The sequence below is a fragment of the Pelmatolapia mariae genome, linkage group LG9 (assembly GCF_036321145.2).
Source record: "Pelmatolapia mariae isolate MD_Pm_ZW linkage group LG9, Pm_UMD_F_2, whole genome shotgun sequence".
NCBI lineage: Eukaryota > Metazoa > Chordata > Actinopteri > Cichliformes > Cichlidae > Pelmatolapia > Pelmatolapia mariae.
In genome coordinates this window covers 21,287,884-21,305,649 of record NC_086235.1, presented here as the reverse complement: position 1 = coordinate 21,305,649, position 17,766 = coordinate 21,287,884, and the positions used below count along the sequence as shown (strand labels likewise).

The window sequence follows — 17,766 nt, the reverse complement described above, 5'->3', positions numbered from 1 at the left end:
CTTACACAGATAAATGAATATGCTTCCTGTGCTTTAGCCACTGACACCTAAAAGAAATGACAGTAAGATAACATAACGAGCTAAAGCAGCTCAAATAATAATAATCATCATCAGGAAAACGAATAATGTAATTAAATACTCTGATGATCACAGGAAATCTGCTCCTTGAAGTATTTTGTCATGATGAGTCATTACTGTCACACTTAGAGGTTGCAGAAACCAATGTTATTCTCATTTTTAGGCACGGTTACTCCACCCGAGCGTCTGATCATGTTATACCTCAAAGGTAGAAAGTTTCTGTTTTTTAATAACTAAAATACATCCTTTAGCAAAGGTCACTGGAGGTGCCCGAAGTCCCATTTCACCTCGGTGGATTTAAAAATATTATGTTGTCTTTATCGCTGGTGAAATGCTGTGATAAATCTGCTAAATGTTACAGACATCTTGGCGGTGACGGTGGCGCGCACACGCACATGTTCGTGTGGATTTGTTTTCTGCTGTCAAAACAACTTAAATCACGTGACCGCCTGACGTACGTTTCTACACTCTGCGCTGAGGCAGGAGGAGGGGGGGTTTCCATCATGGCGTCGATGCAGGTAAGAACACAATTGACAGCGATCGCTTATTTTGTGATTTTTACCGGACCTCCAGGCTGTTTTTTTCCTGGCACTTTATCGACCACTTCATTTACGTACGCGTATTTGCCCAAAGTGGTGGTGACGTTACAGTAAAATCGATGACATTTATCCTCAACTGTTCAGGTTTAGCGGCTGCTCTTTGCTAGCAATACAACTAGCCCATCATCATCATCAACAGCAAGTCAAGGCTAGTAGAAGCTAGCTTCCTGGAACTGTATGTCGATGACTTGGTCCGTGTGTAGGTTCTTCTCAGAAAGGCGTGATAATTCAAGGATATGAGGTGGAAAAATTTCCGATGTTTCCCGAAAATGTTGGCGGTTAAGTGGCCGGGCTCTCGCCACAGTGAGCTAAGCAGACGGTGCGCAGATCGAACAGTTGCAGTTTCCTCCTGAACAGGTGCATCACTTTCACAGAAATTGCGGTGTTCAGTTGACTGGCTGTTAACGTCTAAATAAATCAAACCCGTAAAGCAAATTTCATACATATTTTTTAAACACTTCAATCAAAACAATCGTTTTGTTTGGGTCACGTTTAACTTCTAATAAACACAATGAACGGTAACCCCTTATTGGAATATCATTGATGTATCAGTGTTTTTCCGGGTATGGGCCTCTTAATAAAATTGATGAACACATGTGCTAAATTTCTCAGCCACTACTCTGTTTGATTTGACTTGACTTGATCCAGTATTTCAACTTTTTTTTTTAATTTATTTTTGGGGGGTATAAACCCAATCATGTTTTCTCCCACAGAAAAGGCTACAAAAGGAATTATTAGCCTTGCAAAACGATCCACCCCCAGGAATGACGCTCAATGAAAAAAGTGTACAGAACACCATTACACAGTAAGTCCTTCTCTCTCTCTCTCTCTCTCCCTTTTTTTTTTTTTTTAATTTCCTGTGACTCATTTGTTTCAGAGTGGCAGCACTTCTGGGTTTTTATCACCGATATGCCTATCGTGTTTGCTCAAATGCCATGTGGCTTTGTGAAATGCCAGGTTTCATCCCTTTAAAAGGGTAGTGTGGCAAGCATGCCGCATGCCACAAAGGTAGCTGTGGTTGGAGGGTAAGACACCACAGCCTCAGCAGTGTGTAGTGGTGAGGAATTGGGGTCATTCCAGCAGCTGGCAGCCACAGGCCCTTCGTAGAGTGTCTCTAATGCACAGTGTCACTATTCATCCTTATAAAATATTTAATGGCTGGCATGCAGGAGTTGGGCTAGAAACAGAGGTTGCTTAGCTGACCATTCTGTCTGGTTGTCGTGATGTATCCCCTTAAACCCCATGACTACTGTTGCCATTTCATATGGTTTCTGATAAGCAGGAAATATGACTTGAATTGTTGTCTTTAAATGGATTTGAGACTAGTTTCTAAGCTGAAGCATGGACTTGTTAAGTTACTAACTTTTCAAGTTGTACGGCATGGTTTCTGGCCTCCAATGCTGTCTGAAAGAGAGGGTGCACATTGGAGTGTTTGTTACTGGTCAGTTATGGTGGCATCTTCCTCATTAGATAACAATCACCTGGTCTGACAAATGCCTTGCATGACTGACAAGTCTCCTAACCAGTCCTGCTGGCTTGTGATCCTTGTATATCATTTCTCTGACAAGGCATGTGTAGGTGTGCCCTTCTGTTTTTTTGTTTTTTTTTAACGCTCTGCTCTGTCACAAGGTGTCTTTATGCTACTTTCTGTTGTCATGATTGACTGTGGTCATGAATTGTCTTTATTATCCTGACTGGAGTATGACATACTCTTGTTCTGCTTGGCATAGAAGCACACAAGCTGGTATGTTACTGCAATAAAGGGTCAGTGTGCTTTCAGCTCTGCACCTTTTGTTTATATAGTACACTTTGTACTGTAACGAGCAACACTGAGAGTCAATGGTTTGGTTTTGTTTTTTTTAAGTGTATTGTGTGCTAGTGCTTTTTGGATAGCTTGATGGTGTAATGAGTCACTTAATGTAAACAGGGAAACTGCTGCTTAAAGGCACTGTTGGGCCTCTCAGGTGTACTCCATTTGTCCTTGTCCCTACACTTTCACTAAATGTCTCAGTGTTATTTTTGTTGACTGGATCATATAATCACCAGGCTATAGGGAATTTGAGCACATTGAGCATGATGTCCTTGAAGTCCCTGACTGTATTCGGCATGAGTTGGTAGCACGATCAGACCTCCCTCTGAACTTCTTGAAGGAAAAGTGGAGCTTCGTTTAGACACTGTGACTGACCCTTTCCAAGGGCAACGTTTTAAGGAGGACAGACTTTATATGTAGGCCTAAATGATCATGTGTACCAGTCTAGATTTGAATGAGGCATGAGGCTATAAACCTGGATAACAGCCACAAGACTCTCTGGTGTCCTGTCTGCACTGCTTGCATGGAAAAAAATAGGTCAGAGATTGTGATGCTTTTTTCTTCTAAGGATTCTACTATGAGCCCCACAACTGTTCTACACTCAATTTGTTTTTGCCACCAGTGAAGCTACATTCAGCAGTCTTGAGGTGTGTGTGTGTGTGTGTGTGTGTGTGTGTGTGTGTGTGTGTGTGTGTGTGTGTGTGTGTGTGTAAAGAGTGTGCAGTGCAGGTAGGCTGTCTTTCATCCCAGAGGCCCAAGGCTCTGTATTTGCAATCATCTGTGCAGGATTGAATTGCTAGCAGCTCAGTCAGCAGAGTTCTGTAGCCTGGCCACAGAAGCGAAAATAGATTTTGTCCAGTAGATCAATAGAATATCACATTATTACTAAAGCACTGTCATAACCCAGCTGAATATTGAATGTCACTGAAATGAGTCAGACTGAAAGCTTTTGATTACACACACTTACTGCAGAACCCGCAGCTCACATTGTGTATGATTTTTTTTTTTTTTTTAAATTTAATGATAATTACATGTGGTTCTGTACTTGTCTCTAGCTAATCTGCTGCCAAATTATAAAACTGCACATTATTAACAGAAATAATGTCAAAGCTGTCATTGTTTCCCACCTACTCCAGAATTGTAAGATTGAACACAGAGCACATTATCACTCATAAACCAAACTTTGCTTTTATAGAAATGTCATTTTCTCCCAAAGCACTGAAGGTTTATGTCTAAAAGGAAGTGCTAAACCTGGTATTCTTACTTGACAGGAGGAAATTCATAACTTCATTGTCAAGTACACTACGTATGAGGAAAAAGCCTGAGTAGTTTATCCTGTCAAAAATTTGCAAGATCTTTACTCCAACCCCCCAAAACCACAAATCAACTGATTCTCGCAATTTGGATTTACACACACATGGTCGCAAAAGTAATTGGTCCACCTCATTCAAACTGTGCTGTTTTTATCTGTATAGGCCCAGGGTCCCTTAAAGGCGCAGGTTCTTCTGCTAATATGGTGAATCGAGGCTAAATTTGCTCATTTCCTCCTTGCAAATTGTGGGCAACCTTGCAGGGTTTTGTGGTTCCTTATGGTTTCCTCCTTCCTCTGATTTGTGTAAATCTCTAAAAATGTGTTTTGTTTTGTTTTTTTCTTGCAAGTTAATGAAATTATAAGCTAAAAAATTTAAGTTTTACGTTATTCTAAGTTGTAATTTGAGAGAGTTAATGTTGAAATTTAATGAGATGGGATCTCCCTCCCCCAGCTCCATAAATTTAAAAGAAAATGGCCTTTTTTCATATTAACATCACTCTGATTTGTAGTCAGAGACTACTAGACCCTGATTATCTCAAGGTGATCTGTGTTATTTTATGTATTTTTTTTGTTTTGTTTGACATATTTTAATATTGTGCTTTTATTTTTTTTAGGTGGATTGTAGATATGGAGGGAGCACCCGGCACACTGTATGAAGGAGAGAAATTTCAGCTGCTTTTCAAATTTAGTAGTCGATATCCTTTTGATTCACCTCAGGTAAGCTCAGCAGTCATTATTGTTTGTGCGTAGGTGTGTGGGTAAATCAGGGCTCGCAAAATCGCTAGCCCGACGTCCCGGGGCTAGCGATTTTTTCCAGTCGGGCTACCAGAATCTATCCCTGCCCTGCCCGTCGGGCTATCATAGGAAGGAAAAATATATGTCAATGCTTTTGCATTCTTTCGGAAATGTAGCTGGGTAAATATGTCTTTGGCATCGGTGAACCACTGTCAATATGTGACTAGGGCTGCTCAATTAATCGAATTTTAATCTAAATTACGATCTGGGCTTTCAACGATCATTAAAAATGACTGAGCCGATTATTAGCACCTCCCTCGTGCTTTACTCTCGCGCTGCTCCGTGTGGCAAATCGAGCGCACCTCTCTGCGTTTCGAACACGCGGCACAACAATTAAGAGGAGCTAACAGAGGGAAGCTCGGAAAGCTAAGCAGAAGTTATTTGGAGAGGAGAGTGACTGCTGTTGGTTGAAAAGAGAGGTAAAAAACCCTTCAGTGGTGTGGAAACATTATGAGTTCGCGGAGTCAGACGTGGATCAAGTAGACATAGTGTGTAAACTTTGGTGTCCACCACAGAGCGACATGGCAAAGTTCACTAAACATAGATGTTTACATTTTATTTTTTATATTGCAAACATTTGCACTGTTACCAGTATTTGCACACTATTTTATACTATTTTTGACAATCTTTAAAGCCATTATTCAATACATTGTTATTGTTAAATAAATATCATCAAATAATCGAGATCTCAATTTCAGTGAAAATAATCGTGATTATCATTTTTGCCATAATCGAGCAGCCCTATATGTGACATATTGAAATCGCATTTGAATTTGCGCTTGTTTTTTGCTTTCACTTTGCAATCGCGCGAACTGTGTATAGAGAGCGACAGTACTGATTGGTGAGTGACGATAATTTGCGCACCAATTCCTCTGACATCATCTTATCAATCGTTACTATGCAAACATGACAAGTGAAATCTCCCGCAGCAAGCTTAAACATGTGAGAGGTTGATCGCGCAGAGAATCGCTGAGCGTTATGTGAGTGCGTGTGTAAAGGCAGCAGGATATATATTTTAGTTCTGCTGAGCCAAATAAGACCGGTCAGGGTGAAGAAGTGACAGCCAAAGAAAAGCCTACCACAAAACGGAAAAGTTATGACAAATCAGACTATAAGGCAAAAAGAAAGTGCAGCTTTATGGTTTCATGGACAAAAGAATTTCTGTGGCTGAAATATGACAAGCTAAATAACCAGGGGTGCACATAAGAGGTCTGCAGGTGCGCATTCGCTGTCAAAATAAAATATGCGCACAAGATAAGAAGTTGCAACGCGTGTTTGCATCCATAAGATTTCCTGGAGGAGGACAGACATTTGTTTAGAACTCTTAAAGATGTCGAAGAAGCTCCTTTAAGCAATTACTTTGGTGTTCCTCCACCTCCAAAGAAATGTCAGATGGAGTCCGAACCACAAAAGAAGCGCGTATTCTAGGAAAAGTGGTTGCAGGAGGTGAGCTGGCTTTAAACAAATGATGAACCCACAGAGATTTGGTGCAGAATGTGCCATGAAAATCCCACTCTAGTGGACAAAAACAGTGCCTTTTATATGGACGCAAACGCGCGTTGCAACTTCTTATCTGGTGCGCGTCTTTTATTTTGACAGCGAATGCGCACATGCGGACCACTTATGTTCACCCGTGTAAATAACATAATGTTCTGCCGGGTGTGTTGTTGGTTTCCCTCGATTTCTGAGTCAACAAGTGCCTTTGTTACTGGGACCAGTAATTTTAAGAAAGGTCCCCATTAGAACCCATGAGAAATGCAAGAAATGGATTATTACTCAGTCTGCAAATAACATACTAAAAATCAACCTGAAAAATCTGTTTAGAACAGCCTACTATGTTGCAAAGAGTGAACTACCACTGGCAAAATTTAGCAGTATTTGCAAACTTCAAAAAGCAAAAGTCCTAGATCTTGGTTCCACTTGCCTCTTACCTGTGATTTCAGTGGTAATTTCAAATTCAGGATCTGACACAGACTGATTCCTGTTGTACAGTTCTTACAAGTTCATAGAAATTTTCTGTTCAATTACAACCAAGTATTTGAGTTGATGATTGTAATCTTTATACAATATTGTAATTTGTGTTTCAACAATTTTTTTGATTAATGTTTTGTTTCCGTTACAATATTATACTTTAATGTATAATATTGTAACGGAAACAAAACAAGAAACAAAACATAAAAAAAATTGCTCCCTTTTTTATTCGGGCTACTTAAATTTATTTTGGGCTACCAAAAACTGAAGAGTCCCTGCCCGAAGGGCTACCAGGGATTTTGAAATTTTGCGAGCCCTGTAAATGTTAAGCATTTTAAAGCACTTTGTCTGAAGCTCTCTATAAGTTCACTTTATTAACCATCTTGTCTTATGGATCTGTTTTGTCTGCACTGTGGGTGCAGGAGATGCAGATGAACAAAGGACTTGGAACCTGGTCTGATGATGTTTCCTTTATACCGTTTGCTACTCTGATCTAATGTCCCACATCCATTCCTAGCTTGATATCAAAGATTGATATTCCTGAGTTCATGGTCCACAGTGGTGTTCCGATTGAAATAAACTCAAAAACTGAAGAGCTGTAGAAACAGTCTTTTATATTCATCGGATACCTGCTGTAATCTCATGAAACATCTTGGCTCTATGGTCATTAGTGCAATGAATCTTGGCTTGGAATCACTGAGAGACAGCAGTGCAGAAGTCTCACTGAAGCCATGTTTGATGGGATTAGTTTGACTCAACAGTCTTGTTTCACTGATTAGGAGCCTGCCCGTCTAAAAATAGGTAGAGAAAATTAGATAAATTGAGCTACTTAGCTGTTACCCTCTCAAATAGGAAGGACACACTATCAGATTTATCCACTGTTGAAGTCCTCTCCTGGGGCCTCTGGGGGAACTTCTCTTTCACCTTATATCCTATTATTGTCGTGGAAAAGAAAACAAAGTATGATCAAAATCACTTGACAATTTTTGCATAACAGCTTCAGTTTCTGTTGAGCCTTTTCACAGCTACATGCACACAGGAGAAACTACAGATTTCCTACCAGAACTTTAACCCTGTGCAGCATCTTCTAAAACAAAGATGTCAAGTTTTAAACAGTGTTGTGTAATCTTACAGTTTAGATTGTTACAATTGTATAAAGGCTTTTTATTTTTGCATTTACTCATTTTTTTGACATGTTTGAGCCATCCAAGCTCTGCACATCACTCCACCAGTCATTTGCACATTCTGTGTCATTCACATGGGGAAAATATAAGCTTTGTAATTAAAACTAATCATCATCATCAGATTGAAATGTGGAATCAAAGAGTATTCTCTAGAATTTTTTTATTTTATTTTTAATGCTTACAAAATTTTTAAGATTAAAATCAGTCTCCAATAATAACTTCAGCTTTAAATAAGACAGAATAGGAAAACTTTGGGCTCGACCTAAAATTTTTCACATCTGTTTTTTGGCCTTCAGACTTTGCTTTCATCAAAGAACCGTTGACAAAACCGTTGCAGACATCGTTGTTTCAAGTTTGTTGAGGTAATCTAATGGGTATGGTTGAGATCTGGTGACTTCGGAGCTGTTCTTTAGATCACTGTCCTGCGTGCGGTCCAGTCATGCCGCTTCCAGCAGATTACAGCATGGCATTTCCAAATAGAGGGTCACCCTTCTTTATTCGACATCTCGTTTAATCTTGTATAAATCTTTTCCTTTACCCACTACAAAACAAACCATCTCAATTTTTGTTGGAAACACTTTAAAGGTGGAATTGTTTGATCTTACCACCATTTTCCGGCCTTTCTCAGTCAAATGCATGCAGCGTTGAGCAGTCTTGGTTTTCTTTTATTGGTTAGTCTCAGATTTGGCCTTTTCCATTAAAGCTCTGCCTAGTGTCATTAAAATCACCTCTTCACTGTCACATTGAGATGGGTGTTGTGTTCACTGGGGCTGCATACTTTTTTTTTTTTCTCTCCCCCTGTTCTGGTTAGAGACATTTTGTTGACAGAATGGTACACACACTAGTATGAAATTTCCTCTGTGTGTTTTTTCCTCATTGAACTTGAACCCACAAAGGCTGATGTTCCAGACACTGAACTATCAAAATTTGCTGCTTCTTCACAGCAATTTTCAGTTGTGGTAAAAATGATTGAGAGTTTAATAAAAAGCTTTCAATTTTTTTTTTTTTTTTTTTTTTTTTTTGGGGGGGTGATTCCAATTTCTGAGCAGTTGTGCACATGCAAATTAGAGGCCCACCTTATGAAACAAAACAGAGGCTACTTCTGTTTTTCTTTTTCTAAAGTTAAAAATATTGAAATTTGTGGTGAGCACAGATTCAGCACTAGAACAAGGCACAGCATGGACCTGAGACTAGATATCTTAGTGAAATAGAAGATTTAGGTTACCTACAGACGCTGTTGGCTTGGTGTGATTTGGAGGTTTGAGTAAATATTTTAAGAGATTTTTTTTGTCTTGATCTTTAGACTATAAAGCTAGCTGTGCTTTCTATTCATATCAGTCACCCCCCTCATGATGTGGAGCCTGCACTCTCCCATGAGGCCCGGTCTGGTGCCAGACTGACTCAACCCTTCATTACCCTTTTTACCCGCTCCCCCTTCTCTCTGCTTTAGCACTTCTGACTCTAGCTTTTTGCTTCTCACACTTCCCATATCTTCCTGCTTGGCCCTCACTCTTGTGCCTTTTTTAAAGTCAAATGTAGCCCTGTGCTTTTTATAGAACGTGTCTACTTTTTTTTATAAAACATGCTGTATCTCCTCTCTAGCTCTCCCTACGCTGTTCGCTTTTCCTCTCTCTCTCACCGTGTCCCGGCCCCTCTGTCCTAATCCGAGAGCCTCATATCCCTGTAGAGCAGTGGTGTCAGTCATAAGGCCCGGGGGCCAGAATCAGCCCGGCAAAGCCTTCAGTCCGACCAACTGGACAGTTTAGTAAGATGTGAAAGAAGGCATAAATTTTGGACTTGAACAGTTTTGGACTAGCTGTGTTTTCCAAAGTCTTACAGCTTTTCCTACTGATAAGACTTCCCCTGTGCTCTATTATCCAAGTAAGGAAATCCCAGAAAGCTGATGCTGTTTATCTGGACATTGTGTTTTCAGTGGGGGAAACATCTCATTACTTTTTAAGAAGTCACTTGGATAAGTGAAAAAACGTTTCTCCCACTGAAAACTGAACATTTAGATGAACAGAATCAGCTTTGTGGACTTAAACGACGGAAAAGGTTTTGGTTTTTCAAACAAATTTGACAAGGTCATTTTACAACATGGACAATGAGCAACGAGAACGTTTGCCTTAATCAGCATTTCTGATACACACTGTTGAAATTACACTGTTTTTCTTCCATTAAAATATCTGAGATTAAATCCATAATTAAGCATCTTTACATCGACAGAAGTCAAATCGGTTTATTTATATAGCACGTTTTAAACAACGTCTGTTGACCAAAGTGCTGTACAAGGTATACAAAATATCCACTATGTAAAACGGTCACTAAATCATCAATAAAGAAAGGGAAAGCTTCACTGGTCCAGCTCGCTACATGTGGCCCACAAAGTAAAATGAGTTTGATATCCCTGCAGTAGTGGGTTAACCCTGCAGCAAGTCTAATTGTTTTGCTGTCAAAATTGATGGGAATGAATGTTTTAGCTTTCTCCAAAGTTCATCCCCAAGCTGGATCTTTGACCACACATGTAACCCCCCAACCACCCCAAAGTTGGTTTTTATGCATCTTCTTTCTTTAGGATCTTAAAGCTCGCCAGCCTCATGGGATTTTTATTTGTACATATTCAGTTGTGTTGATGTGGTCTGCTTTGCTTTCATTGTGCAGGTAATGTTCACAGGAGAGAATATACCTGTCCACCCGCATGTGTATAGCAACGGTCACATCTGTCTATCTATCCTAACGGAAGATTGGTCGCCAGCGCTCTCGGTGCAATCAGTTTGTCTTAGCATTATCAGCATGTTGTCAAGCTGCAAAGAAAAGGTAAGTGTGCGACACCTGGTGTGGGTGGTAGGGGTTTGTGGGCACGTGTTAAAGGTTAAAACTAATTGCTGCTTTTTGTTTTCTGCAGAGACGACCGCCTGATAACTCATTTTATGTAAGAACATGTAACAAAAACCCAAAGAAAACAAAATGGTGGTATCACGGTGAGTTTAAAAAAAGAAAAAGGTTTTATTTATTTTTTTCAGCACTTCCTGAACTTGAAACTTTTTTTTTTGTCTGTTTCCTGTTGCTTGTAATTCTAATCTTCATGCTGTCTTGTTTGCCTTCACAGATGATACATGCTAATGTACAAACTTTGTATTAATGGTAGAAGAGAGAAGTCCTACTGACCTACGTAAAGCACTTTTTAATCATTCAGTCTTTGAACTCTGACCTTTGACTGGAACAATGGACACCATGCGCTGGAGGCTCTTGGCTGCATGTTTTAGTCGGTTGTAAAATAGAAAATAACGGAACGTTTAGCTGCACCCAAGATGGAACTTCTTCCTTTTTTGTGTGTGTTTTTGTTTTTTTTGTTTTGTTTTGGTTTTTTTGATCCGTTTTTTGGGGGGAGGGCAAAAAGGTCACAATGCAGCGAGCAAGTAAGGCAGACTTGTACTGATACTTATAATTCCTCTTTTAAGATTATTATTGTTACTTTTTTTGTTTGTGTGTGGCTGCATTTTAAGGTCCTTGTGTTGTGCAATAATAACCGGTGGATGCATGCTGGGGCCTACAAAGAGAGATCTAAATCTAACAGTCTTCTGGAAGGGATTTGACCATCAAAACCCCAAGAAAATGCTTCATCTGTTTTTATTATTATTATTAGTAGTAGTACTACATGCACTGTGACGGTATCTAGTTTAAAAAGGCACTATTACGTTATTCCCAACTTGCAGGTGTACTGTAAGCAGTCCTTGATGCTTATCAGGTTCAAGGGTTTTAGTTTTTTAACCACTGTATCGACAGCACACACGCTCTTCTTCATCTTCCAACTCTTAAGACCTGGTTGCAGTTCTTCCTGCCATCGGACTAAAATTCGGTACACACGGGAATAGCACAGGCGTGACGGTAGATCCAGGAGTCATCCAGTGACCTCGGCGTTTGTCTCCTCGTAAAGTTGGGCTGAACTTTTCTGGTCCAGCCTTTTAAGACGTGCATCAGCCTCTCTTCCATTTAAAGAATGTCATCGCATGATCCATTTGTATTTGTATGATATATATTTTTTATTATTATTTCATGCTTTAATCTTCTGAAATGTTTGAATTTTTTTTTTTGAATGTCTTTTTTTTTTTTTTTTTTTTTTTTCTTGCATTTTGTTTTCCCAACTAGCTGATACTTTGAAAAGGGGGTGCTTTTGACGGGTCAGTATGTTTTAAAAAATTTTTTCCTCTTTAATTTAAATCTTCATTTTGATCTCTAGAATGACAAAGTCTTTCTAGAATGTATGAAGACAATACTTTTTTTTTTTTTTTTTTTTTTCCCCCTCTCTCTCTCTCTTCCCCCTGGTCAGAGTTTTGGCTCAGGTACTTTTTCAATAAAGAGATCACCTCTAAAAAGACACCTATCAGAGATTTTGAATTTAACTATATTTTCACCAAAAGAGACTGTTATGTTGTAAACTTGTAACATGTCTGAAACTATTCTGTACATACATGCGTCTTTAAATTGTTGGATGATGTGCAAGAACCTGGCAAAGGATGCATTAACTTTATAGCAGAATGATGATAGGAGTGCTTTATTTCATTGGAACTTTGCATCTTTTGCCAATTAGCTTGTGTACGGTCAGCAACAAACATGTAAAGCTGGTTTTGGAAAAAAGGAAAAAAAAAAAAAAAAAAGAAGGTAGTTTTACAGTAGGGGTGCATGCAATTTCAAACCCTACTTTTTCTTATTGGCATCTAACATTGTGGCAACTTTTAGTCGTTCCATAACTGAGGTCACGGTTTATAGGATGGATGCTAACAGTGCTCACCTCCAGAGGCTGTGCTCATTTCAAAGTGTAATCACTCCATTCCTAAAGACATGTTTATCGCCATCCAGTCAGAGATACTTGAATTTTTTCCATCTTGAGTTGTTTGTATCTACTACTTTTTTTTTTCTTTCTTTCTTTTTTCCCCTTTTCCAGGGTCTAGCTGAGTTTCTTGAATGAACATGCGTGAATGTGATGATGCTCTATTCTGTAGAGGAGATTACCACAGCACACGGCTATCTGAAGAAGATTTAAAAACAAAAAACTATATTGATAATTTAAAGACATCTATTTAACCAATGTGTTTTTTTTATTAGTTTCATTGTATAAGGTTGTATCTGCTATCACTGCTTCGAGAATAAGACTGACTGAAACACTGATTGTGTAAATGTAGTCACAGCAGCATCAGTGCAGAGAGACGCCTAATGGATCAATAAAGGCTTTTTTTTGTTGTTTTTTAAACATGCTTGTGGTTATGTTACAGGGTTTGGCTGTTCTTTTTTGTTTTTTCCCCCTTAGGTTACTTTTTTTTTTTAAATGTGGTTTGAACTCTTAGCTTGCAAGTTGTTGTGAGTGGTCAACACTAATAAGGGTGTGTTATTTATATTTGAAATTTTGTTCTGGGATGTGCAAGCTCCATGTAATAGGTGCCTGTTCATTTTCATAATCAATAATAAAAACAAAGATTCACTTTTATTCAACCTCAGTCTGAACAGTATGGTTTTTTTCCCCCCTTTTTAAATAGCTTGCAAAAGACTGAGTAGTTCTGCTTTGAAGGCAGAAGGATGATGACCAAATTGAGAAAGAAGATAAATGTGTGACAGTGACACATTACATAAACTGAATATTTCAGAAGCATGTAATTCCATCTGTCTGTAAAAAGTGAATGGCACAGATCTCAGGCGTGTCTGGAATTGCACTAGGTTTGTGAAACGTGCAAAGATAAAGATGTAGTGTGGCAGGAAAACTGACGATCTGACGCTTTTGAAAGCAATGGAGCTTTCATTTGAAGCTTGTTTTTTTTTTTGTTGTTTTTTAACTGGTCCGTTACAGTGTGAGAAATTATTTCAGTCAAAAATAAATAAAGGGGGAAAGGGTAATTTCAGATTGTACAATAGATATACATGCGTTTGGCCAAGTAAAATTAAAATCTGTTAGCAGGTTACTGACTTACTTATTTTCCTTGAATTATGTTTTTTATACTGCCCTATTTGTTGTTGGATATTTTTCTGTCTACAATAACACAGGGAGAAGTGGTTTAGTGACGCCCTCTATTGGAGACGCTTTAGCTGTCAAATCTGGGGATTAGCAGTTGTTGATATTTTCCCTTTATGGTTATCTATTCCTTGTTAAATATAAAGTGTATGTAGGTTACCCACCCACCCCTAGCCATTTTTTTTTTAAATTTCTCATCTTAGCAACAATGCCACTGCCCCAGCGTGGACTTTTCCAAATAAAGCTTGATGCAGAATTCTGACTAGATTGTTTGTGAGACACTCATAGAGTTTGCTTTAATTTTCTAATTAACCAAATAGAGAAAATTCCCAATGGATGGTTGGGGAAATATTCCAAGTAAAACTATATTTTATAGAGTTAGCACAAAACCTTAAGTTTCACTGAAACACGGACCTGTAAAATGCAAAACTTACGAATAAGACTAAAAATCCATTTGGTGATACAAATGTGCGCAAAACAACTTTGGAAATATTAATTTTGTTTCTGAATCAAAAGTTACACTGTGGGATCCGAGGAAGCGCACCAGGACTGAACCATCCTTACCGCGGCGGGGGTGGCTTCATTCAAAATTCACCTCAAACTCCACTCATAGTACGTTAGCGATATGCGATATGCAGCCACAACAAGGTTAGCTAAACACAAGCTTTATGCGTGAAATATTACATGGATACGCCATGTTGAGTCCAGTGACACGTATATTCATTTCTTTTTTTACCCAGACAAATAAGGTGGTCGGTTCCTCTTCCATCCAGTTCTCTTTAGTGTTTGCCAATGTTGGAGGTGTAACTGGGGTCTGGCCCTGGATAAAGGTAAAAAAATGTCCTGAAATATTTTTCCCATAGTTGTCGGATACTCTGTGGATTATTTGCCACGTTGTCGCCAACTCGTATATGACATTAGGGTTGACTAAAAATCCCCAGAATTTCGAGAAGGATGGGGCGGTTTGGAGATGCTAGCAAGAAGGGTGCTCGGCCGATCAGCCATGATGAGCTTTAACCGGCTAAAGTATCGCAACTGGGGGTGACTAGATAAGATTTATTCATCTGGGGAAACCATAAAGGCATATTCATGACAGCATGCATGCTTGCCTATTCTGTCTTCGTGTTTTTAGGAGCTGACATTGGGAAGAAACGGCGTATATCTTGTTGGCAACGTTAGCTTCCTGCTAAGCTGGACACAGTAATGAATGTTCAGGGGTTGCAGACAGCACTGAAGCTCTGCCAGTCAACCCCAACGTAACACAACCCCCATGTTCAACTTGCAGTGAAAGACAGCCGTGCAAACAGGCAGCTGTTTGCCGCTGTATTTGTGCGTGTTGCTGTGAGAGCGTAAAAAGAAAAGCAAGAGGGACTATCATCACAAGTACCCCACGGGCAGGCATGATGCACCTACGAATTAAACAGGAATAACTTCATAACATGCAATGAATAAAAGTCATATTACAGTAAGAGATGCATCAGTTGTGGTGCATTTAAACCTTATTAGCTATTTTCTGACCGTGCAAACTTGGCTGATGTTTACACCAGTTCAAACATGGTCCCTAAACAATACAGAGAGGTGACACCTGCAAAATCAGATATGCAATATTTAAAAACCTGAATGTGCCATGTTCAAAGCTAGCATTTCATGCAGTGTCCAAGGGATGACACTGAATTTCTCCAAAACTCCAGGGGTTCAGCTCAGCTCTGACCTTTTGTTTTGACCTCTGTGGGGATGCTCAAAGTATTTCCTTCATTTCCGATCACTGTCTGCCACTTATTTGTGTGACTCAAAAGTGGGAGCCATTTTGGAGCAGTTTTTTTTATCTTACAGACTTTTTCTGTCACCTTAATCATGATTTTTTTTTTTGACAAAAACACACAGTAGCATATATGCATATGTTACATAAATTACACAGTCACAGCCTGTGTACTGTGTCTAACTGCATTCTGCTAAATATTGCATGCATATTTTAAGAGATAAGTAAATACTACAATTCATTCTGCTGTTTGATATTTGTTGACCCTTATTTGTTTGATAATGGGCTGTGTCCCTCAAAATGTGGTTTAATATAGATTGCATTGTTCAGGCTACAACCAGCGGATTCCTCCTTTTTGCCAGGGAGTTTTTTCAGCCGTAACATGAGCAAAGCTCCTTCAAATAAAGGTTCATTGTCTGGGTGTATTAGCTGCCAGTGGATCAGAATGTGAGATAGGCCTAGGGCTGTTCAGTTTGAAGTCTGTTCTCCAGGCTTAGCCCAGAGAAATCTGTCAAATGACATTTAGCTTTAAACTGTGCATGTGCATTTGTGCTCAGACTCACAGATGCTTAATGCAGTATTGTGTACTGCTAGTGAATCAATATTGATTTTCTTTTATTTTTAAACTACTCAGTAGTTATAATTACAGTGTAGTAAGTGTATTTCTAACAAAAGCTTTCAAATTTGTTCTGCTTTCAGGAATAGAGCATGGCTCAAGTGAAAGTACAGACCTCAGCGCCCCTGGCTGGTCCTGGCCTCTCCCCTGGAGTCCCTCCAACGGCCATGGCCAGTCAAGGATCCCTGGGTCTGCAGCCCTCCGTCAATGGCACAGGCCCGGCCCCCACACCCGCCTGCCCTGCTCCTGCAGTCGGATATGGGGACGCCCCTGTGTCTGCCACACCGCCAGGTAGAATTTCCCCCAAGTTTGTCTTTAGGGGAAATTAGTTATTATTTTGCATTATGTGTGGAGTTGCTACTTATCTATGAAAACTAAAAACTGTTACAGTAGGTTAACAATTTTGCAAATAAAATACCATCACCCATGGCAGTGGTTGGTATTTAACTGCTTATCTGTAAAATTGTGTTATTAAATTTCTGCTTATTCAAAAAATAGAGTGTTTAACAGCTAAAATATTTGATTCCTGGTTTCACTCTTGCAACAGGGGGCAATGTGATTTAAAAAAAAACTACATATACGCACACAAACAAAAACACTGGCTATTGGCTTTCCATGGTCAGTACATGCTCAGCGATCAATAGCTTCTGCGATTTCCAACAAATGATGGACTACATTTTATTAGTCTTTTTATTTTGGGGGTTTGAAGAGATGATTCAGTGAGTTATTCTGTGAAAATTACATAACCTCAGTCATAATATATTATGACTCTATAATACTGATATAGATTTAAGACCTTAGCAATGATTCATACAGACAACTACGTGCATGATGAAGGTTATAGTTGTACCCGAGTGTACAATACAATGTGTGTGTTTGCATAGTTATTCTATAATAAAAAGTTGACTTTAGGCAATTAGGTAACTGGCCTAAAGGGCTCTATCTCATGTTCATTTTACTGCTCATTATTTCTCATGACCTAACCTAAATTCAGAAAAGTTTCGGTACCACTGCTTCTTTAATAATGATTTAGGAACTGAATTTCTGCCAACACTTCCTGTCATATGTTAGCTATAATAATAATGGATTGCATTTATATAGCGCTTTTCGAGACCCTCAAAGCGCTTTACAATTCCACTATTCATTCACTCTCACATTCACACACTGGTGGAGGCAAGCTACAGTTGTAGCCACAGCTGCCTTGGGGCAGACTGACAGAAGCGAGGCTGCCATATCGCGCCTTCGGCCCCTCTGGCCAACACCAGTAGGTGAAGTGTCTTGCCCAAGGACACAACGACCGAGACTGTCCGAGCCGGGGCTCGAACTGGCAACCTTCCGATTACAAGACAAACTGCCAACTCTTGAGCCACGATCGCTGCACTATAAGCCTGTAGCTCACGGACTGACCACAACACGAAGGAAAAAACATCTTACAATATTGTCCTGTAAACAGATTCATTTATTAGTTATTTATTAAGTGCTTGTTTACTGATTTTTTTCCCCTTAATTGCATATAAAAATAAAACAAGTTTGCATTTTATTTGCAAGTTAGAAGTGTTCCAGTGGCTGTATCCGCTGCTAATATCTCATCCCTTGTCACTCAGTGAAAGTATCCAATTCATATATTAAAAAATGATA

General features: G+C 39.3%; 2 protein-coding genes across 2 annotated transcripts in view; both read left to right on the top strand.

Annotated features, from left to right (window-relative positions):
• The first annotated feature begins 561 nt into the window (after positions 1–561).
• ube2wb (ubiquitin conjugating enzyme E2 Wb) lies at positions 562–13,239 on the top strand. Its single transcript, XM_063484076.1, has 6 exons — positions 562–596; positions 1,391–1,482; positions 4,414–4,516; positions 10,411–10,566; positions 10,655–10,730; positions 10,859–13,239. The coding sequence occupies exons 1-6, from the start codon at positions 582–584 to the stop codon at positions 10,870–10,872; spliced, it is 456 nt and encodes a 151-aa protein (XP_063340146.1). The 5' UTR covers positions 562–581; the 3' UTR covers positions 10,873–13,239.
• Positions 13,240–14,505: 1,266 nt separating this feature from the next.
• The window catches only part of stau2 (staufen double-stranded RNA binding protein 2), a 103,472-nt gene continuing 100,211 nt past the window's right edge, over positions 14,506–17,766 (top strand). The window contains exons 1-2 of the mRNA XM_063483882.1: positions 14,506–14,583; positions 16,212–16,419. Of these exons, the coding sequence (XP_063339952.1) occupies positions 16,221–16,419 (199 nt within the window). The 5' untranslated portion in view covers positions 14,506–14,583; positions 16,212–16,220. The remainder of the gene's footprint in view (positions 14,584–16,211; positions 16,420–17,766) is intronic.